The sequence below is a fragment of the Glycine max genome, chromosome 1 (assembly GCF_000004515.6).
Source record: "Glycine max cultivar Williams 82 chromosome 1, Glycine_max_v4.0, whole genome shotgun sequence".
Taxonomy (NCBI): Eukaryota; Viridiplantae; Streptophyta; class Magnoliopsida; order Fabales; family Fabaceae; genus Glycine; species Glycine max.
Window position 1 is genome coordinate 54,579,298 of NC_016088.4, and position 15,754 is coordinate 54,595,051.

The window sequence follows — 15,754 nt, forward strand, 5'->3', positions numbered from 1 at the left end:
CCTGATTGTACTATAAGCTTATCTCAATTAGATAGGTACTTTCCTCCCTTTTGTGTTCGTGGATGGATCAAGTCTGGTTAGTGGGTAGTCAGGTGCAAAAGATGGTTTCGAACAAGTGTAGATGGACAAGTTCGGTTTGAAAATTTCATACTCATCGGTACCTGAACTGATCCGATTGCATAACATATATAAAGTGGATGTAATAGATTTGGAATTCATTTTACCCTAGTGCCATTGTGGCCTCTCATTCCGATAAATCTTAGCGTGCTCTGAACTCTTTTTCTCATGTTTGTTGTTCTCTGTCTTGTGTTGTTCTCCACTTCTCCTTGAGTGATATGCCCATTTGGATCATTTTTACAAACTTTTTATTAAAATGGGTTGATTCTAAAACAAATTAGTGGCATGGGTCTATTTTTTACTAAGGCAAAGGTGAAACAACTATTTTGACTTGCTATTCTATTGTCACGTATTTTTTTGGTTTAGAAAAATTGAGGAAAGCTTCCATGTAAACCCCCAATTTACAATTGTTGGTTTAAGATTGTCAAGTTAGTTGTATTTTGTTAGATAGTTGAGACTAATGATTGACTAATAATGCTTCATGAAAAAAAAAAAAAAATACATAGCAGGTAGATGAAACACAAACAAACAACAGCCTTGAACTGCTGATTCAAGCAAATGCACGCTACCTGTCTCAGCTAGATATAAAGCAGCATCGCCAATTTGTTGGTTACATAATAGCAAATGTTTTGTTAGTCACTATTCACTTAATGTGATAGATACTTGAAACAACAAATTCATTTTACTGGTCACCATGTGCTTGCTTGCATGTATCATCAGAGTAGGAGGTCACTAGTTGTGTCTCATATTCTATTTGTTGCAAACAAACATATTATCTTATATGATATATAGAATGCTATGAAGAAGAACTAAAGTCAAGATTGATGTCATGTTCTACACAAAGTCATGCATCCAATTATTATACGAGAATCAAATGAAGATGAATCCGTCTTGAGAAAACATGCACGTAATTTATATTTGTTTAGAGTTGGTATGGTACAACGAAGAAGACTAGCTAGATGTTGGTGTTTATCAAACTTGGAATAAAATTTAGTTTATAATGTCCAAAAGCAACCATGACATAATACTTGTAACTTCTTAAAAGGCTAATGAAACTTGGTCATTTAAGAAAAACTAAACTTGTAGTCCAATGATAGAGACAACTTACTATAAACCCACTGAGGTTGAATTATACTTAATCTAACTTCAACCTCTTCCTGTGATATTATCCTTCACGCCTCGTTTATCACTCTTTTCTTTACCAACCATGCATGAAATCAATGAGATATACATTGTTAATTTGCTATCTAATAAAACATAATTTATCTTATTTTAAAATGATGATTTTTAATCAAATAATATGTTCAAATAACTCATTAGTTTTTCTCATAGTAATGTTTTCATGAAAAATTATAAGAAAAAATTTGCACAATTATATACTAATTCAAAGTGATATTTATTTATACAGTTTTAATTTCTTCAATATACAACACATTTCTTATCACACAATATGAATCAATACTTAATTCCTTTGCATTTTTATAAGAAAATACTATACTTCTTAAGATGTCATAAAGTTTGAGTATAATTGTCATATCTTAAAATAGTCTTATTTTTATTTTCTTAGCCAACATTCCAAAAACATCCATTAAAGTATTATGAATCAAGGAATTTGCACTGATATTCTAAAGGATTATAAAACATTTAAAACGATTAAAAATGTAGGACAATGTCTTCGTTATGTGGTCATAAGTGTTAACACTAATGCAATCAACACATGATATGTGACCTAATTAACTTTCTTATCAATCCACCCTCAACAACAACTACAGAAGTAATAACAACATTAGAATATATTCTCTTTATGTCTGTATGATGTTTTTAGTGTGTTCTTGTAACAAACATTATAATGTTGCTGCAATTGGAATAAACACCCATACACCCAGAATTAATGAAACACGAAACTATATATTTACTTAAGTGATGTAAAGTTTTACAGTATATTTTGATTTAAACTTGATGGTTGCAAACTAGACATAGGTTAAATATATGGTTAAGAGCCTTGTGCTATACTAAATCAGTTAAATGGACATTTATTTTTTGTTACTTAAAATAAAAATATAGATAAGATGAACATTTATTTATATGGCATCTAAGATAATATTGATTTTAATTTTTACTATAAAAAAATAAGATGCAAATGTAAACACAATGACATGTTTTATTTGGCTTAGATTCTTTAATTTGCATATTACTTTTTACATTTTACATTGATATTTTACAGAAGTTATTAATTCAACTATTACTCATTTCTTAGTGTTTACCTTTGATCCCATTGAAGTTGAATCACATGATTTATTATTAGATTTTTTGCATTTCAGTCGTAAAAATTATATTCTTTATTATATAAAAACAATGTAAGTGGCCTTCCTTTATTAACAAAAAATGTTTACTAAACTTTATATTTTTCTTTTTTTTTAATAAATGTTATGGAGTATTTATTCTTTTACTTTTTTTTTTACAGACACTCATATTGTTGTGACAAGGACAATTGCCCAAGTAAATAGAGCAAAACTATCACCATTAAATAAATGTGAGAATTCCTAAGCTACATGTTGTTTGAAAGATAAGTATAAACATAGGACATGAAAATAAGTAATGGAAGGAGGGAAAACACTAAATAATGTATGTAATATTTTTTAAAGAAATAATCTTATCAGTGACACTTATCAAAATATGAAACCTCACTAAATATAGTTCATTTATTTTGTTTTTTAAAATGAAAACATGTATAAGTATAATATAATAAAATTTTTCTTCGTTGAACCAACATGGATGGAAATCATAGTAAAAAAAAACATGGATGGAAATCAAATTTTACGAAGAATTAAGATATAAGTCATTGTGGATTCAAACAATGATTAGATTAAATTCAAGTATACCTCAATTTAAATGTCAAATTTAAATTATCATCTTCTTTTTTTATATAAACCCACATACCATTACCTGTGTATCACTTGCAGTTAAAAAGAAAAAATTATATGTCACTTTTCTCTTTTCCAACCATGCAAGCACGGTTAGTTATGGATCCCATAAGGATGTTAGATTCTATGATTCTCTCATGCAGTTTAAAAGTATAAGTTATTCAATCTTCTTTGTCTCAATGTATCTCTTTCCTTTCTGTTATTTTTCTCTCACTTGATGGTAATTAGAGGGAAATGTTTAGAGCAGAGATAGAATCTTTTGCCTTTTATAAACCAACTTTCATCGAGTTAGTTATCGGAAGTTTAATAACTTCCCATAAGTTTAGCAAACTTCCATCAAATTAGTTATTGGAAGTTTATTAACTTCTCATATTTGCCAATATATCTCTTTATTTTATTAAATCAAGTTTAGGCCCTTAATTCACATGAGTCACATTATTCTAACATGCACAACCTCATGAGATTTGACTTCAAAAGTGTTCGTGATGCAGTTAATTTTGATTTTTAGGGGAAAAAATATGAATCAAATATAAATTAAAATATAATTTGATTTGATTCACTTAAATATAATATTAAATCTAAATGAAACTAAATCAATTTTTTGAGTATAATTTGTTCTAACGTTTTTTTTATTTTTAAAAATCTATTATCATAAAGTAAAATCTATTAACTAAACTTATACAATTATTATACTATATTATCTAAAAAATAAATTATATTTATTCTATTAGATTTTGTTTAGCATATTTTAGTTGATTTTTTTTTTACTTTTATTTAGCATCATTATAAATCTCATATTAGAATCATACAAAATTGAAAACAATACTAGCTACATAATGGTGGACATCCATTAAATAAAATCAATATAGTTATAATATGTGATTTGTTGATTTTTTTTATAATAAGATCCAAAAATTAAAATAAACTATAAAATATGTAGTTTTTTTATATTTTTAATATTTGTGATTTTTTAATCAATTTGGAGGTTGGTTCATTTTTTAATATCCCTTGATTTGATTTATGGGGAGGGGTCAAATTATATTGATTTAACTTTGACAGCTATTACATCATTATTACAACTTGATATAGAATGTGTTTTTTATTGTTTCAATTGTTGAGTTGAATTATATCTATATATTATTAAGATCATTTGTGTTAAATTTTGTCAAAATTGAACAATAATAAAAAAAGTAATTAAATGATTCATATTTTAGTATAGTTGTCAAGATTACACCAGTATAATTTTATCTATCCTCTTGATTTATTATTCTACAACATATTTTATCTTTTTTTAAAGAAGTTGTATTTTTTAGAGAAAAAAAATGAGGATATCCGATAAAAAATTATCATTTATGATTAGTTTATTGACTTTAATAAAATTATCTTAAAAGTCACATCAACAATGATTTATGATTGGATGACATTATAAATTATTTTATACAATTAATGCATCACCATTAAATTTATTTTTTAAATCAATTAATATGTTGAAAATACTCTCAAAGAATTTATTAGTTTTTATTTAGTTACCAAGGGTTCTAGTTCAATCTTTTTGGAAAATATCATCTTTGTTTTTTTTTTTTTTGTTTAAATCACATGCATCCTTCACTTGAGACAATATTATTTAAGTCGAGTATGATCATTATGAATAATAAAACTCTTCTTGCAAATACTCAACATAACTGTATACTCAAACCTCAAAACTCGAGCCTTCTAGTTAAGTTGGAACCACCCCATGTCAATTTACCCACCTTATTGGTGGTGAAAAGTATTATCTTTAAAGTTTTAACTAAAAATGAAATAAAAAAAATTAAAATGATTAATAATTATATAAAATATTTAAAAAATTTGTATAATTTTTTAACAATATTTTTGTTGGAAATAAAGTATTCTCACGAACAAAAGTCATGAGAAATCTTTAAGATATAGAGATCACCGAAGTAAATTTTATCTCTCCAAAGTCTTTTCTACATACACAATGAGAAAATCAGGCGCATCAATATGTTTAAAATGCTAAACTTTCTACCAAATGTGCTTAACAATTAAATTTGTCAACCAATTCAATTTTTAAATATTTTTTTACCTATTCAAAATCATTTTCTTAAAAAAAGTTAACAAACCCTTAAAATTAAAATACATAAAGTATTATTATCAGATTAAAAAATATGGAGAAAAGGGAAGGAGGAAAGATCATGCTATGATTGGACCGCAAAATAGTTTATTTTGTCTTCAATTCTTAAAATTAAATTAATTTGGTCATCAAAATCTTTAAAAAAATATTTTGATTCTTAATTTTTTAACAACTTATAGACTAAATTGAATCATTCAATAAAATAATTTAGATGATAAATTGATTCATTTTTAGAAATTTCAAGATTAAATTGAATCTTTTAAAAATTTGGAAACTAAATTAATTAATTTTTAAAAACTTAAAAATGAATTAAAACAAAATGAATAACATAAAAAATTAACAAAAAATTATTTTTAAATGATTAGCGAAGTTAATTTTAAATAGATTAAAAAGTCAATATATTAAATGAATTGAAAAATTAAATTAAACAAAAATAATTAAAATAAATAACCAAACTAAAATTTTCAAAAAATAAAATATTAAACTGTATTTAAAAAAAGATAAAATATCAAATTAAATTTTTTAAAAGATAAAAATTAAACTTAATAAAATACATGAAGAAGTGAAGAACCAAATAAGTCATTTGTTTTTTAAATAATTTGGAGAACAATTTGATAATTAGGTCCTTTGTATCTGATAGTTCTGTTGAGTGGCAGATCCGCGCCGATGGTGTGACCTCTGGTGGTTACAAAATACAAAATCTAAAATCGAAATAAAACGTTATTGGGGCAGAAATCAAAACCATAGATAGAGGTACGTACGAATTTTTTCTTCTGAAACTCCTTTTTTGTTTCTGTCGCTTTATCCGAATTTCTTCTTCTCATCGTGTATATAAATAATATTAGTGAAATTAGCATATTTTTCTAACTCTATTTTGTTTTCTGTTTATCCTCACGCTATCATCTATCTGCTTGGATGAGCTTCTAGTTCTGGGTTATGCATCTCTCGTAGAATTTATCGTTATCTAATTAATTTGCTTCATCGATTAAATTTCGTAATTTATTTATAGTATAAGGGGAGCGTTGCTGCTGGTTTTGTAGCTGTTAGCTGGCTATAGTCTAATATAGTACGAAATGTGTGAGAAATCTATTTATTGGGTTCTATTATCCAATTAATCAAACTGGGGAGAGTGTTTTAGAGCTGGTTTTGTATTGACTATGGATGTGATTTTGTAAAACACTATTATGCTGGTAACTGCAAGCTTACGCAATCTCGTGTATGCTTTGGTTTGAGCCTTTTAGGTCATTTGATCATTTCACGTTAGGTCTTTAAATTTCTCTGATATGGTCTGGCTTGTAAAAATATGTTGAAATGCCATTGGATTGTTAAATAGGGGGGATTCTTGTGTGCCAAATTATGGTTGAATAAATGTGTTTCTTACACAAATTGGGATTGCTTTTACTGGTGTTGGCTCGGAACAAAATATGGCTTTAGGTCTTTCTTTTTGACATTATTAGTTTACTTGGTTGATGTTGATGTCTAACATGGTGTTTGACTTGCTTGTTCTTGATCTTAAGCTGTGTACTCTGTATAGTCAATATATGAGTTGATTCTGATATTATAAAGACAAACTTTTGAGTGTGTTTGGATGAATGTATACAGAATTAAGTTTACAACATTGATTATGGTTAAAATTGATTTTGAAGTGAAGTGATTATGTCTGCTTATTTTATATTATAAGCAAGCTAGCAGTTAAATTCTGTCAACACGAGTTAATAAAAGTTGGTTCAACTCAATCATGTGTGCTCTGTATAATCAATATATGAGTTGATTCTGATATTATAAAGACAAATTTTGAGTGTGTTTGGATGAATGTATACAGAATTAAGTTTACAACATTGATTATGGTTAAAATTGATTTTGAAGTGAAGTGATTATGTCTGCTTATTTTATATTATAAGCAAGCTAGCGGTTAAATTCTGTCAACACAAGAGTTAATAAAAGTTGTTTCAACTCAATCATGTAAATATTTACCTAAAATCACGTTACATAGTATTACAATGTGATTTTGAATGTTGAAATATGAATCGATAACTGATTGAATATATATTGTCACTGTTATTTGACTCCATCTCATTTATCATGTATTTATTAGAGTTGCTTCTTAATTTGGTATTTTATTCTATTCTAACGCCCTTATAACTTGGTGCCAACGAAATTTTTTGCTTCAGTTATTACTCCCTATAACATGTGGTGGTGATTTGAAGATGGCAGACTTACCAGGGTATCTTCGTGCCTGTTTGAACACAGGGAAGCTTGCCTCCTTGGCAATTTTGGTGTCTGGAGGAATTGTCTTGCAAATTTTGGTCTGTATTGCATTTTCTGTTCTTGATTTATAAGTGCATAAATAGATGACAACTTATTGGTAATAATACCACTGTTTATTTACATCTGTCATCTGTGTTGTGTCAGGCATGTGCCTTGTATAATAACTGGTGGCCGATGCTGAGTGGTGAGTTAGAGCACCACTGAAATTTGAATCCAATTTCCAGTGTATCATGTTTTTATTCTTTTCATTGATGAGATTTTGGTGACAAGAGCATCCCTTTATTGTTTTCTCTTGCAGTGTTAACGTATGTGCTTCTGCCAATGCCTTTGCTGTTCTTTGCGGGGTCTGATGATTCTATATTTTCTGAATCTGATAATAGGTAAATTGTTATGCTTGAGTCTAAATTAAAAAGTAAGATCATTCAACTTGTTAAATTAGTTTGATATTCATTCAAGTTAGATTTGAATTTTATTTGAAAAGAAACTCAAGACGGGGGGGATTAATCTTTCAACATTTTGTTTTGTGGTCTTGTAAATGATGGAGCAGCTGGGTGAATTTTACTAAGTTCTTGACTGGAGCCTCAACTGTGGGAGGTATTGCCATTCCAAGCATATTAAAGCATGCTGGGGTTATCGGTTGGGGAGCCTTTGCAATGGAACTCTCTTCCTACTTTGTGTTTGGAATGGCCATAATATGTTACCTTTGGATGAGTGGTGATGATGATTACAGTATCCTATGAGATTAGACTTTAGCCGGGCTTGCTTCGTCAGTGTAAAAATGGATTTATTCCTTTCATGTGCTATTGATTTTTCTTGCTTTTGTGAGCTTTACCACAGCATATTTCTTTTCCCGTTTAGAATACTGGCTACCTCAAGTAATAGCGTTTAACAACGAATCATTGATGTACCAATTGTAGAGGAGGTTTCAGCCAAGTATACGGGAATTGTATGTAATAGACGATCTTGTGTCTGTTCAGGAATGAGGCAGCTTTGTTGCGCCTTCTTATTGTGATTGTAAGTTTGATTTTCATTAAGCTATTTGATACCATTGGTGGAGTTCTTCTGTATACCACGACGAAACTAGGATTTTTCAAATCTTGGAAAAAAATTCAAATCCAAGTTTTTTTTTTTCCAGATAAATAAAAACTCATGAAATTTGACTAACGTACACCTATACTCCAAAAAATAAATTTTGCTTTGCCAAATTAATTTTGAGATATTTTTCAAAATCATTTCTGAATGTTAAGTTTTGCTTTGCTTGGAATCGGATTTGATATTGCAATCGTGTTTGTGATTACATATTACAATCTTAATGATATTTGTATTCATGTTTGCTTGTTACGTTATTAAAGTCCGTCATTCTCAAGAAATCATTGGTAAATGGTTTGTTACTTTACAGCATGAATTACAGAAGAACAGGTATCGAAATAAACAATTTAATTAGTAGTATTTAAAAGCTCATCACCAGAGAATAGTATATATTGTCAAAGATTTATTCAATAAGCCAAGTTTAATAAGTTATTTTAATTCATTTTTTTATAGTGGAACTTAAACAAATGGACAGAAAGAAACAACTAACCCCGAACACGAACAAAGGTCACGCCCATACAATCTGCAAGCGGAGGCACATCCATTCTTCTTGCTTTGCTTCCATTTTGACCAAAAATTTGTGTGCCAAATTTAACAAATCATGTTTTTTTTTTAAAGGAACTTAACCAACCATGCTATTACTTCATAAACTTAACCAAACTTTGTAACTTATAAATAAGTTCCGTAAATTATAAAGTTCTTTTAGACGATCCTAAAATCTAAGGACATCATTGGTTTGAAAAAATAAACATTTTCTATTTGTATTTCATATTTTATTAATTTTATTGATTTCAAGCATTCGGAGTAAACGACAAACAGAGAAACTATACTCTAACTGGAAGGATGGCCCTAAATGTACACATCCACTATTGCATCAAATGAATGTCAAGAGCTTCTATTCTATTTTATTTTTACCTCCACAGCTTGACTTTTCAACAAATACTGAAGCAGTAGGTTACTAAACCAAAAATTAGAGAATGAACTGGAAAGTTAGAGTTTTGGGACCAAAAGCATTTGGCACGATAAATCTTTTCTTTCCAACTAACCCATCCAATTTGTTCTCCCTTAAAAGTAGAATCAGTTGTTTTACTATTAGTAGTATCATAAATCCTTATGCCAGAACTGGGAAAACGGTGCAACTTAACACAGCATTCCCAAATAAACCGATACATACATAGTATTATTATTCTGTGTGTGTGTTTTCCAAAGTAGTTTGGACCCAAGTGATAGGTATTTTGGGATCCTAACTCCATTGGGACTGTGGTAAAAAAATGTCTAACCCAAATGAGAAGGAAGGATTTATAATAATTCATCAACCTGAGGAGTAGTTACTACTAATTAATGGAACATAACGCAACATAACAGTGACATATCTTATATTGGGAGTAAGAAACTGAACAGGCGAAAAGAAAAGAGATACATAACATTAACAATAAGAAAAATGCGAATTTCCCTTAAACTCGAATGTTTTATAGCAAAAAGTACATTCCATAAGCGGCGATGAGATAAAAAGTTGGGTATCAAAAGACTACGCGAAACTGGGGGGCGTTAGACTGAACGGCGGGGAGAATCTCCCAGCGGCAGGGCTCGAGGTCTTCGGAGACGGGGCAATAGCCGGCGAGCGTGACCTGGTCGTTGGAGGCGGTGACAGAGCCGAACTCAAAAATCGAGACGGTGGTGTTCGGGGGACGGGGAACCTCCACGGCGCCGTTCATCCCTGGGGCCTCGGTGAGGGGTTTCGTTGCGTCTGTGCCGTTCGACTTCGGAATTGACGATGACTTAGCTTGGAGTTGGGGTTGGGGTTTATTCCCCTTTCGCCACCACAGTAAACCCATGCTTCGCTTTGCTTTGTTGTTGGCTAAGGTTGTGCCTTCCTAGGGATTTTGAACATTTCATTATGTAATGCAAACACATCCTAATGCCTCACTCAAATGACCTCATTGCCCTTGCGGTAACCTTTTGTTTTTTTAGTAACTGCTTACCTATTTTTTTTTTTAGGTATTACATTAGAACACAAATATATATATATATATATATATATATATATATATATATATATATATATATATATATATATATATATATATATATATATATATATTTTAATACCCATTTTGCTCTAAACATTTAAAATTCAAATTTAATAAATGGGTAAAAAATTAAATTTAAGAGATGATTTTATCATTAAATTATAATATTTAAAAATTAATTTGATAATAAATTATAATTTTTAGAATCAAATTAATATTAAATTATAAAATTTAACGTTAATTTATTATTAAATTATTCACAGACTAATTAATCTATCACACTTTCACTTATTCAAAAAATAAATTTAAAGTTTTCTATGTTTTAGAAAAAAAAAAAGGGTATTTGTTTTTTTTTTTTAATTTATTTATCTTTCAGTAAGTTGTTACTCTGGACATAAAGTAGAGAGAAAGAGACATTCAGAAGATCTGTGTGTGTTCCGGCATGAACGAAGAACAACAGTGTCTGCTTCTCAGCTCAGCTTCTCGCTTCTCGCCCCCCAAAGGAGTGAAGCTATCGTACGGCACTGCGGGCTTCAGGGCCGATGCATCACTTCTCCAATCGACGGTGTACAGAGTGGGAATCCTTGCAGCCCTTAGATCGCTCAAGACCCGCTCCGTCATCGGCCTCATGATCACCGCCTCACACAACAAAGTCTCCGATAACAGAGTCAAAATCGCTGACTCAAGCGGCGGCATGCTCTCTCGGCATTGGGAACCCTTCGCCGACGCCCTCGCCAACGCCCCTTCTCCCCAACACCTCCTCCTGGTTAGTTAGCTTAGCACCAATAATTTCTTCCCACACTAGCCTTTTTGTTGAAACCGTGTTTGGCGAATGTGGTTATGTACAGTTGATAAATGAATTCGTGGAGAAAGAAGGGATCTTGGTGGATGGGGACTGGCAAGTCGAAGTGCTTTTGGGAGAGACACGAGACCAAGTGGAGATGCTTTGCTTCAAGCAGCTAAACAGGCATGAGCAAGGTTTTAAATTACAGTCACAGTTTCTTGGCGTTCCTTGACATTGCGTGGACAAATGCGGCCAATGTGGTCACAGTTGGGTTGCAGACAACCAGACACCCCAAAAATCGTGACGTTGTGGCTGAAATCACTGTTGCAGACCCTTTTTTATAACCTTGAGGGTATAAGAGTCATCATAATTTTAGAAAATGGTCCGCTACTGTGATTTCAGCAACAATGTCAAGGTATTTGGAGTATTTGCGACCGCAATTGTGGTTGCACGAGCTGCATTTTTCTGCTATTCCCTGCAATGTCAATAAACTCGATGAAACTACAACCACAATTTAAAACCTTGAGAATCATAAATGATTGGGAAATTCTACCATCTTTTATTTTATTGAGTGGATTTTAATTACATATAATTGGATGAAAATGAAGGGGGTCACTTCAATTGTTGGAGCTGTTGCGACGGATATGGGAATCTTGACAACTCCACAATTGCATTGGATGGTTCGTGCTAGAAATAAGGGTATGAAAGCTTCAGAGCAGGATTACTTTGAACAACTTTCAAGCTCATTCAGGTTAGTCCAATCCTGATATTCTTGTGGTAGATGAACATTGCTTCATGTTGTTCCTTTCTTCTGTTGATTTTTAAATCATCACTGAGCACATCCTTTTAGGGTCATTGTGTGATTGGATCAGGTGCTTAGTGGATTTGATCCCTGCTGAAAAATGTAAGTTTGATGGAGAAGGTTCTTCCAAACAGCTTTGGTTCTAAAGACACTGGGATAAGGTTAGTCTGCTGATAATCTTGTGTTAGAAGTGAAGTTCATGCAGGCATGCTGCTTGACATTTCTATACTAATATGAAATTACGAAGTGTATATCTGCATCCCAGTAATATTCCAATAAATAAGTCGAGATTTTCTTTCTAACAATTTAATCAGTCTGCAATTCTGCATGGTTACCTTACCGCAAGTAATTCCAACCACAATTGTAGAAATGGAAGGCTTGTTGTTCATTGAAACTTACAAATTTGTAACCATGAATTGATAGTTGTTAACATAATCCTTGAAATAATTTCACTTAAAAATAATAATAAACAAAAACATTCGACTTAAAAGGACTAGGCTTCTGGCTTGTAAGTATTTTTTTGTTTCCATTTTTAATTGGTAGGGGGGAAGGTGTCTGTGATATGTGCAAGTTTGGGGAAGTAGGAGGTCTTATTGAAAGCTGGATAAGTTAGCCCTACCATTTTAGTATATGTATTCTTTTAGTGTTGTTATATTGATGTTCTTTATTATGGTCTTTACTAATGGAGCTAGTTCTAGTTTGTAGGTGTGTTAGTTTGGATGGAGATGCTGATCGGCTTGTTTATTTTACTGTGCCACCTGAAAGCAGTGGTAGGATTGACCTTGTTGATGGGGACAAGATACTATCCCTGTTTGCCTTATTTATTAGGGAGCAACTAAGCTTTCTTAATGAGAAAGAAGACATGAAAAATTGCCACCAAGTCAATCTTGGTGTCGTACAGACTGCTTATGCAAATGGGGCATCTACTAATTACCTTAAACTGTTGAGACTTGAAGTCAATTTTACTCCAACTGGAGTGAAATATCTGCATGAAAAAGCCACCGAATTTGATATTGGTATCTACTTTGAGGCAAATGGCCATGGAACTGTCTTATTTTCAGAATCTTTCATAGAGTCGTTGGAGGCTAGAACTAATGAGATTTCTTTAGGATCCAAAGGTTTGTTCTAAGGTTTCTGACTATTTTCACTTCACTTACAAGATTCAACTAAACAGAAATGTGTGATTGTTAGTTTCAGGTTCAGAAGGGGAAAAAGCTGCTCTGAGATTATTGGCTGTCAGTAAGTTGATCAATCAAGCTGTTGGAGATGCTTTGAGTGGATTGCTCTTGGTGGAAGTCATATTACAGCATATGGGATGGTCAATAAATAAATGGAATGAACTTTATCATGATTTACCCAGCAAGCAGCTCAAGGTCAATCATTATCATCTTTTATCTTTTCTGTAACTAGAATTTTTTGCACTGCTGTCAGAAGCTTATATATAAGAAAATATAGTGTGGTCCTACTATACCTGAAATGTGAATCATAATTTCAATTATGTTAATTAACTGTTTAAACTCTGCTAGCTTGAATGTTTGTTTTAACCCAAAATTTCACATTTCACCCTTGTTATGAAGTTACTATTCAATTTAAATATTTTAATCTTCCCTCCCTTAGCATGCATGTGCCAATGTAATATATGTGATTATCATTCTAGTGTCAATTTATTTGTTTTTACTAATTAATTCATGGAAATTTAGAAATTAATGCTTGGTTTGGCTCAATTTATTTGTTTTTACTAATTAATTCATGGAAATTTAGAAATTAATGCTTGGTTTGGCTTTTCTCAACTGTCAGGTCAAAGTTGCTGACAGAACAGCTGTTGTTACGACAAATGCAGAAACTGTGGTTGTGAGCCCCCCGGGTCTACAAGAAGCCATAAATGAAGAAACTGGTATCTTTTTTTCTCTTCCTTCTTTTCACATTGATGCAATAAGTGTCTAAGATTAATGAAAAGAAAAATGTAGTAACATAGTATGGCACCACTCCTTCTGACATTGAGGCCAGTTGCACTTCTCCCCACTGATTGAAGGAGGCCGGAGGGAGAGGGAGGCTAATGACATTTCTCGACACCAATTTTGCAAGATTTGTTGGAGGCTTATTTTTGTAATGTGTATATATTGCATTGTTTTGTTCAAAGACAACATTATTTTTTGGTTTTATCATTGCTTGCTTGCTTTTATTTGTGAAACCACCAAGAATGGGCAGAGTGAGGGAGGCAAGGAGGCCTAAATAATACAAAAATTGAATGTTATATTCCTGAAAAGTTGGTGTCTTGCTGTTTATGGGATTATACTATTACTGTTATCAAGTCCAAGTGGCTTGGCAAAATTGCACTGAGTGCGAGATATTTGTCAGTTTCATCCATCCATGAATGCCTTTTAGTGTGAAAGATTAAAGTGCAGAATTTCAGTTTACTAATATTGCAGCTTGATACTTTTTTCTCTTCTGCATTTACAGCTAAGTACCCCCAAGGTCGATGCTTTGTGCGACCATCTGGCACTGAAGATGTTGTTCGTGTGTATGCTGAGGCATCCACACAGGAAGCAGCTGAGACACTTGCCAACTGTGTGGCTAAGCTTGTGGATCAATTCTTTGGGTTCAATAGCTCCTGACATCACAACAGCTCCTCCTTCTGTGCCTTTTTAATTTCCATTTGACATTAGAACAGAATGTGCTTGGCTTTGAAACTTAGCTAGCCATCGTGATTTTCCAATAAATTTTCTCGTGCATTTTACTAAGCTTATGCGAGAGTATTTGAAAATCTTGCTCTGATGTGTTTATGGTCCTTCCCAACTTAAGAGTGCTAACTAGCAAAGGTATAATTTTCGACATTTAAGTCGTTGAAAATAAGTCACTGATTTGAGCATGACCCATAAATGAAACACTCACACTCACGACTATTTGGGTATACCATACCCTTGGATTAGTGAAGTATATTTTTTAAATGGACCGAAATATATTAATAAGTGTTAAAATGAATGATAAAATATCATTAAATATTTTCAATCACATTCTTATTTTATTTATTTATAAATATTTTGTGCATTTATCTTAGATTTAACCAAAATAATAACAAAGCAATATTAAAGTATTAAATAAAAGAAAATTATAAGAATTTTTTTTTATGTATTTGGCTTTCCGTTATTAGTACAACGTTCTGACCAATTAAGTTAATAGATCAATTATGTTATAAATTAATTAACATCGTCATATATAACATTAATTTTTTTAATGTATATTTAATGTACATGTAAATTTATATAATAAATTTTATAATAATAAATTTTTATCTAATAATTAATTTGTTTACATATATAAATTGTAAATAAAAATCATATGTTTAATAAAAATTTACATATGTAACAAAAAATATCAAATTTATTTAATGATCAATTGTTGCAATAAACATCTAAATATATCATTCAATTAAATATCATATTTGTTTAATTTTCAATCACTGTAATAAACATCCAAATACATCATTCAATTAAATATCAAATTTGTTTAACTATTAATTACTATAATAGACATCTAAATACAGCATTAAGTTAAATATCAAATTTGTTTAATTATCAAATTTTGTAAATAAATTAAGTGTATAAAAAA

The 15,754-nt window shown here is 30.9% G+C and overlaps 2 protein-coding genes and 1 pseudogene across 3 annotated transcripts; 2 read left to right on the forward strand and 1 right to left on the reverse strand.

Annotated features, from left to right (window-relative positions):
• The first annotated feature begins 5,792 nt into the window (after window positions 1-5,792).
• Window positions 5,793-8,507, forward strand: LOC100500037 (uncharacterized). 2 transcript variants are annotated; one of them, NM_001399588.1, is made up of 5 exons: window positions 5,793-5,925; window positions 7,344-7,478; window positions 7,585-7,624; window positions 7,739-7,820; window positions 7,988-8,507. In NM_001399588.1, the coding sequence occupies exons 2-5, from the start codon at window positions 7,380-7,382 to the stop codon at window positions 8,178-8,180; spliced, it is 414 nt and encodes a 137-aa protein (NP_001386517.1). In that variant the 5' UTR covers window positions 5,793-5,925; window positions 7,344-7,379; the 3' UTR covers window positions 8,181-8,507. The 2 variants fall into 2 exon arrangements, with proteins under 2 accessions (NP_001386517.1, XP_006572825.1); XM_006572762.4 differs by lacking the exon at window positions 5,793-5,925 and adding an exon at window positions 6,046-6,105 and having other exon boundaries at window positions 7,988-8,488.
• Window positions 8,508-9,888: 1,381 nt separating this feature from the next.
• LOC100780185 (uncharacterized) lies at window positions 9,889-10,485 on the reverse strand. Its single transcript, XM_003516596.5, has one exon. The coding sequence runs from the start codon at window positions 10,362-10,364 to the stop codon at window positions 10,050-10,052; it is 315 nt and encodes a 104-aa protein (XP_003516644.1). The 5' UTR covers window positions 10,365-10,485; the 3' UTR covers window positions 9,889-10,049.
• Window positions 10,486-10,945: 460 nt separating this feature from the next.
• Window positions 10,946-14,886, forward strand: LOC100781262 (phosphoacetylglucosamine mutase-like; annotated as a pseudogene).
• The last annotated feature ends 868 nt before the right edge of the window (window positions 14,887-15,754 follow it).

Coding starts and splice junctions, on each gene's coding strand:
- LOC100780185 (XM_003516596.5), bottom strand. CDS start 10,364: ATGGGTTTACTGTGGTGGCGAAAGGGGAATAAACCCCAACCCCAACTC.
- LOC100500037 (NM_001399588.1), top strand. CDS start 7,380: ATGGCAGACTTACCAGGGTATCTTCGTGCCTGTTTGAACACAGGGAAG. Junction 7,479..7,584: donor GAATTGTCTTGCAAATTTTG/GTCTGTATTGCA, acceptor GTGTTGTGTCAG/GCATGTGCCTTGTATAATAA. Junction 7,821..7,987: donor TTTTCTGAATCTGATAATAG/GTAAATTGTTAT, acceptor ATGATGGAGCAG/CTGGGTGAATTTTACTAAGT.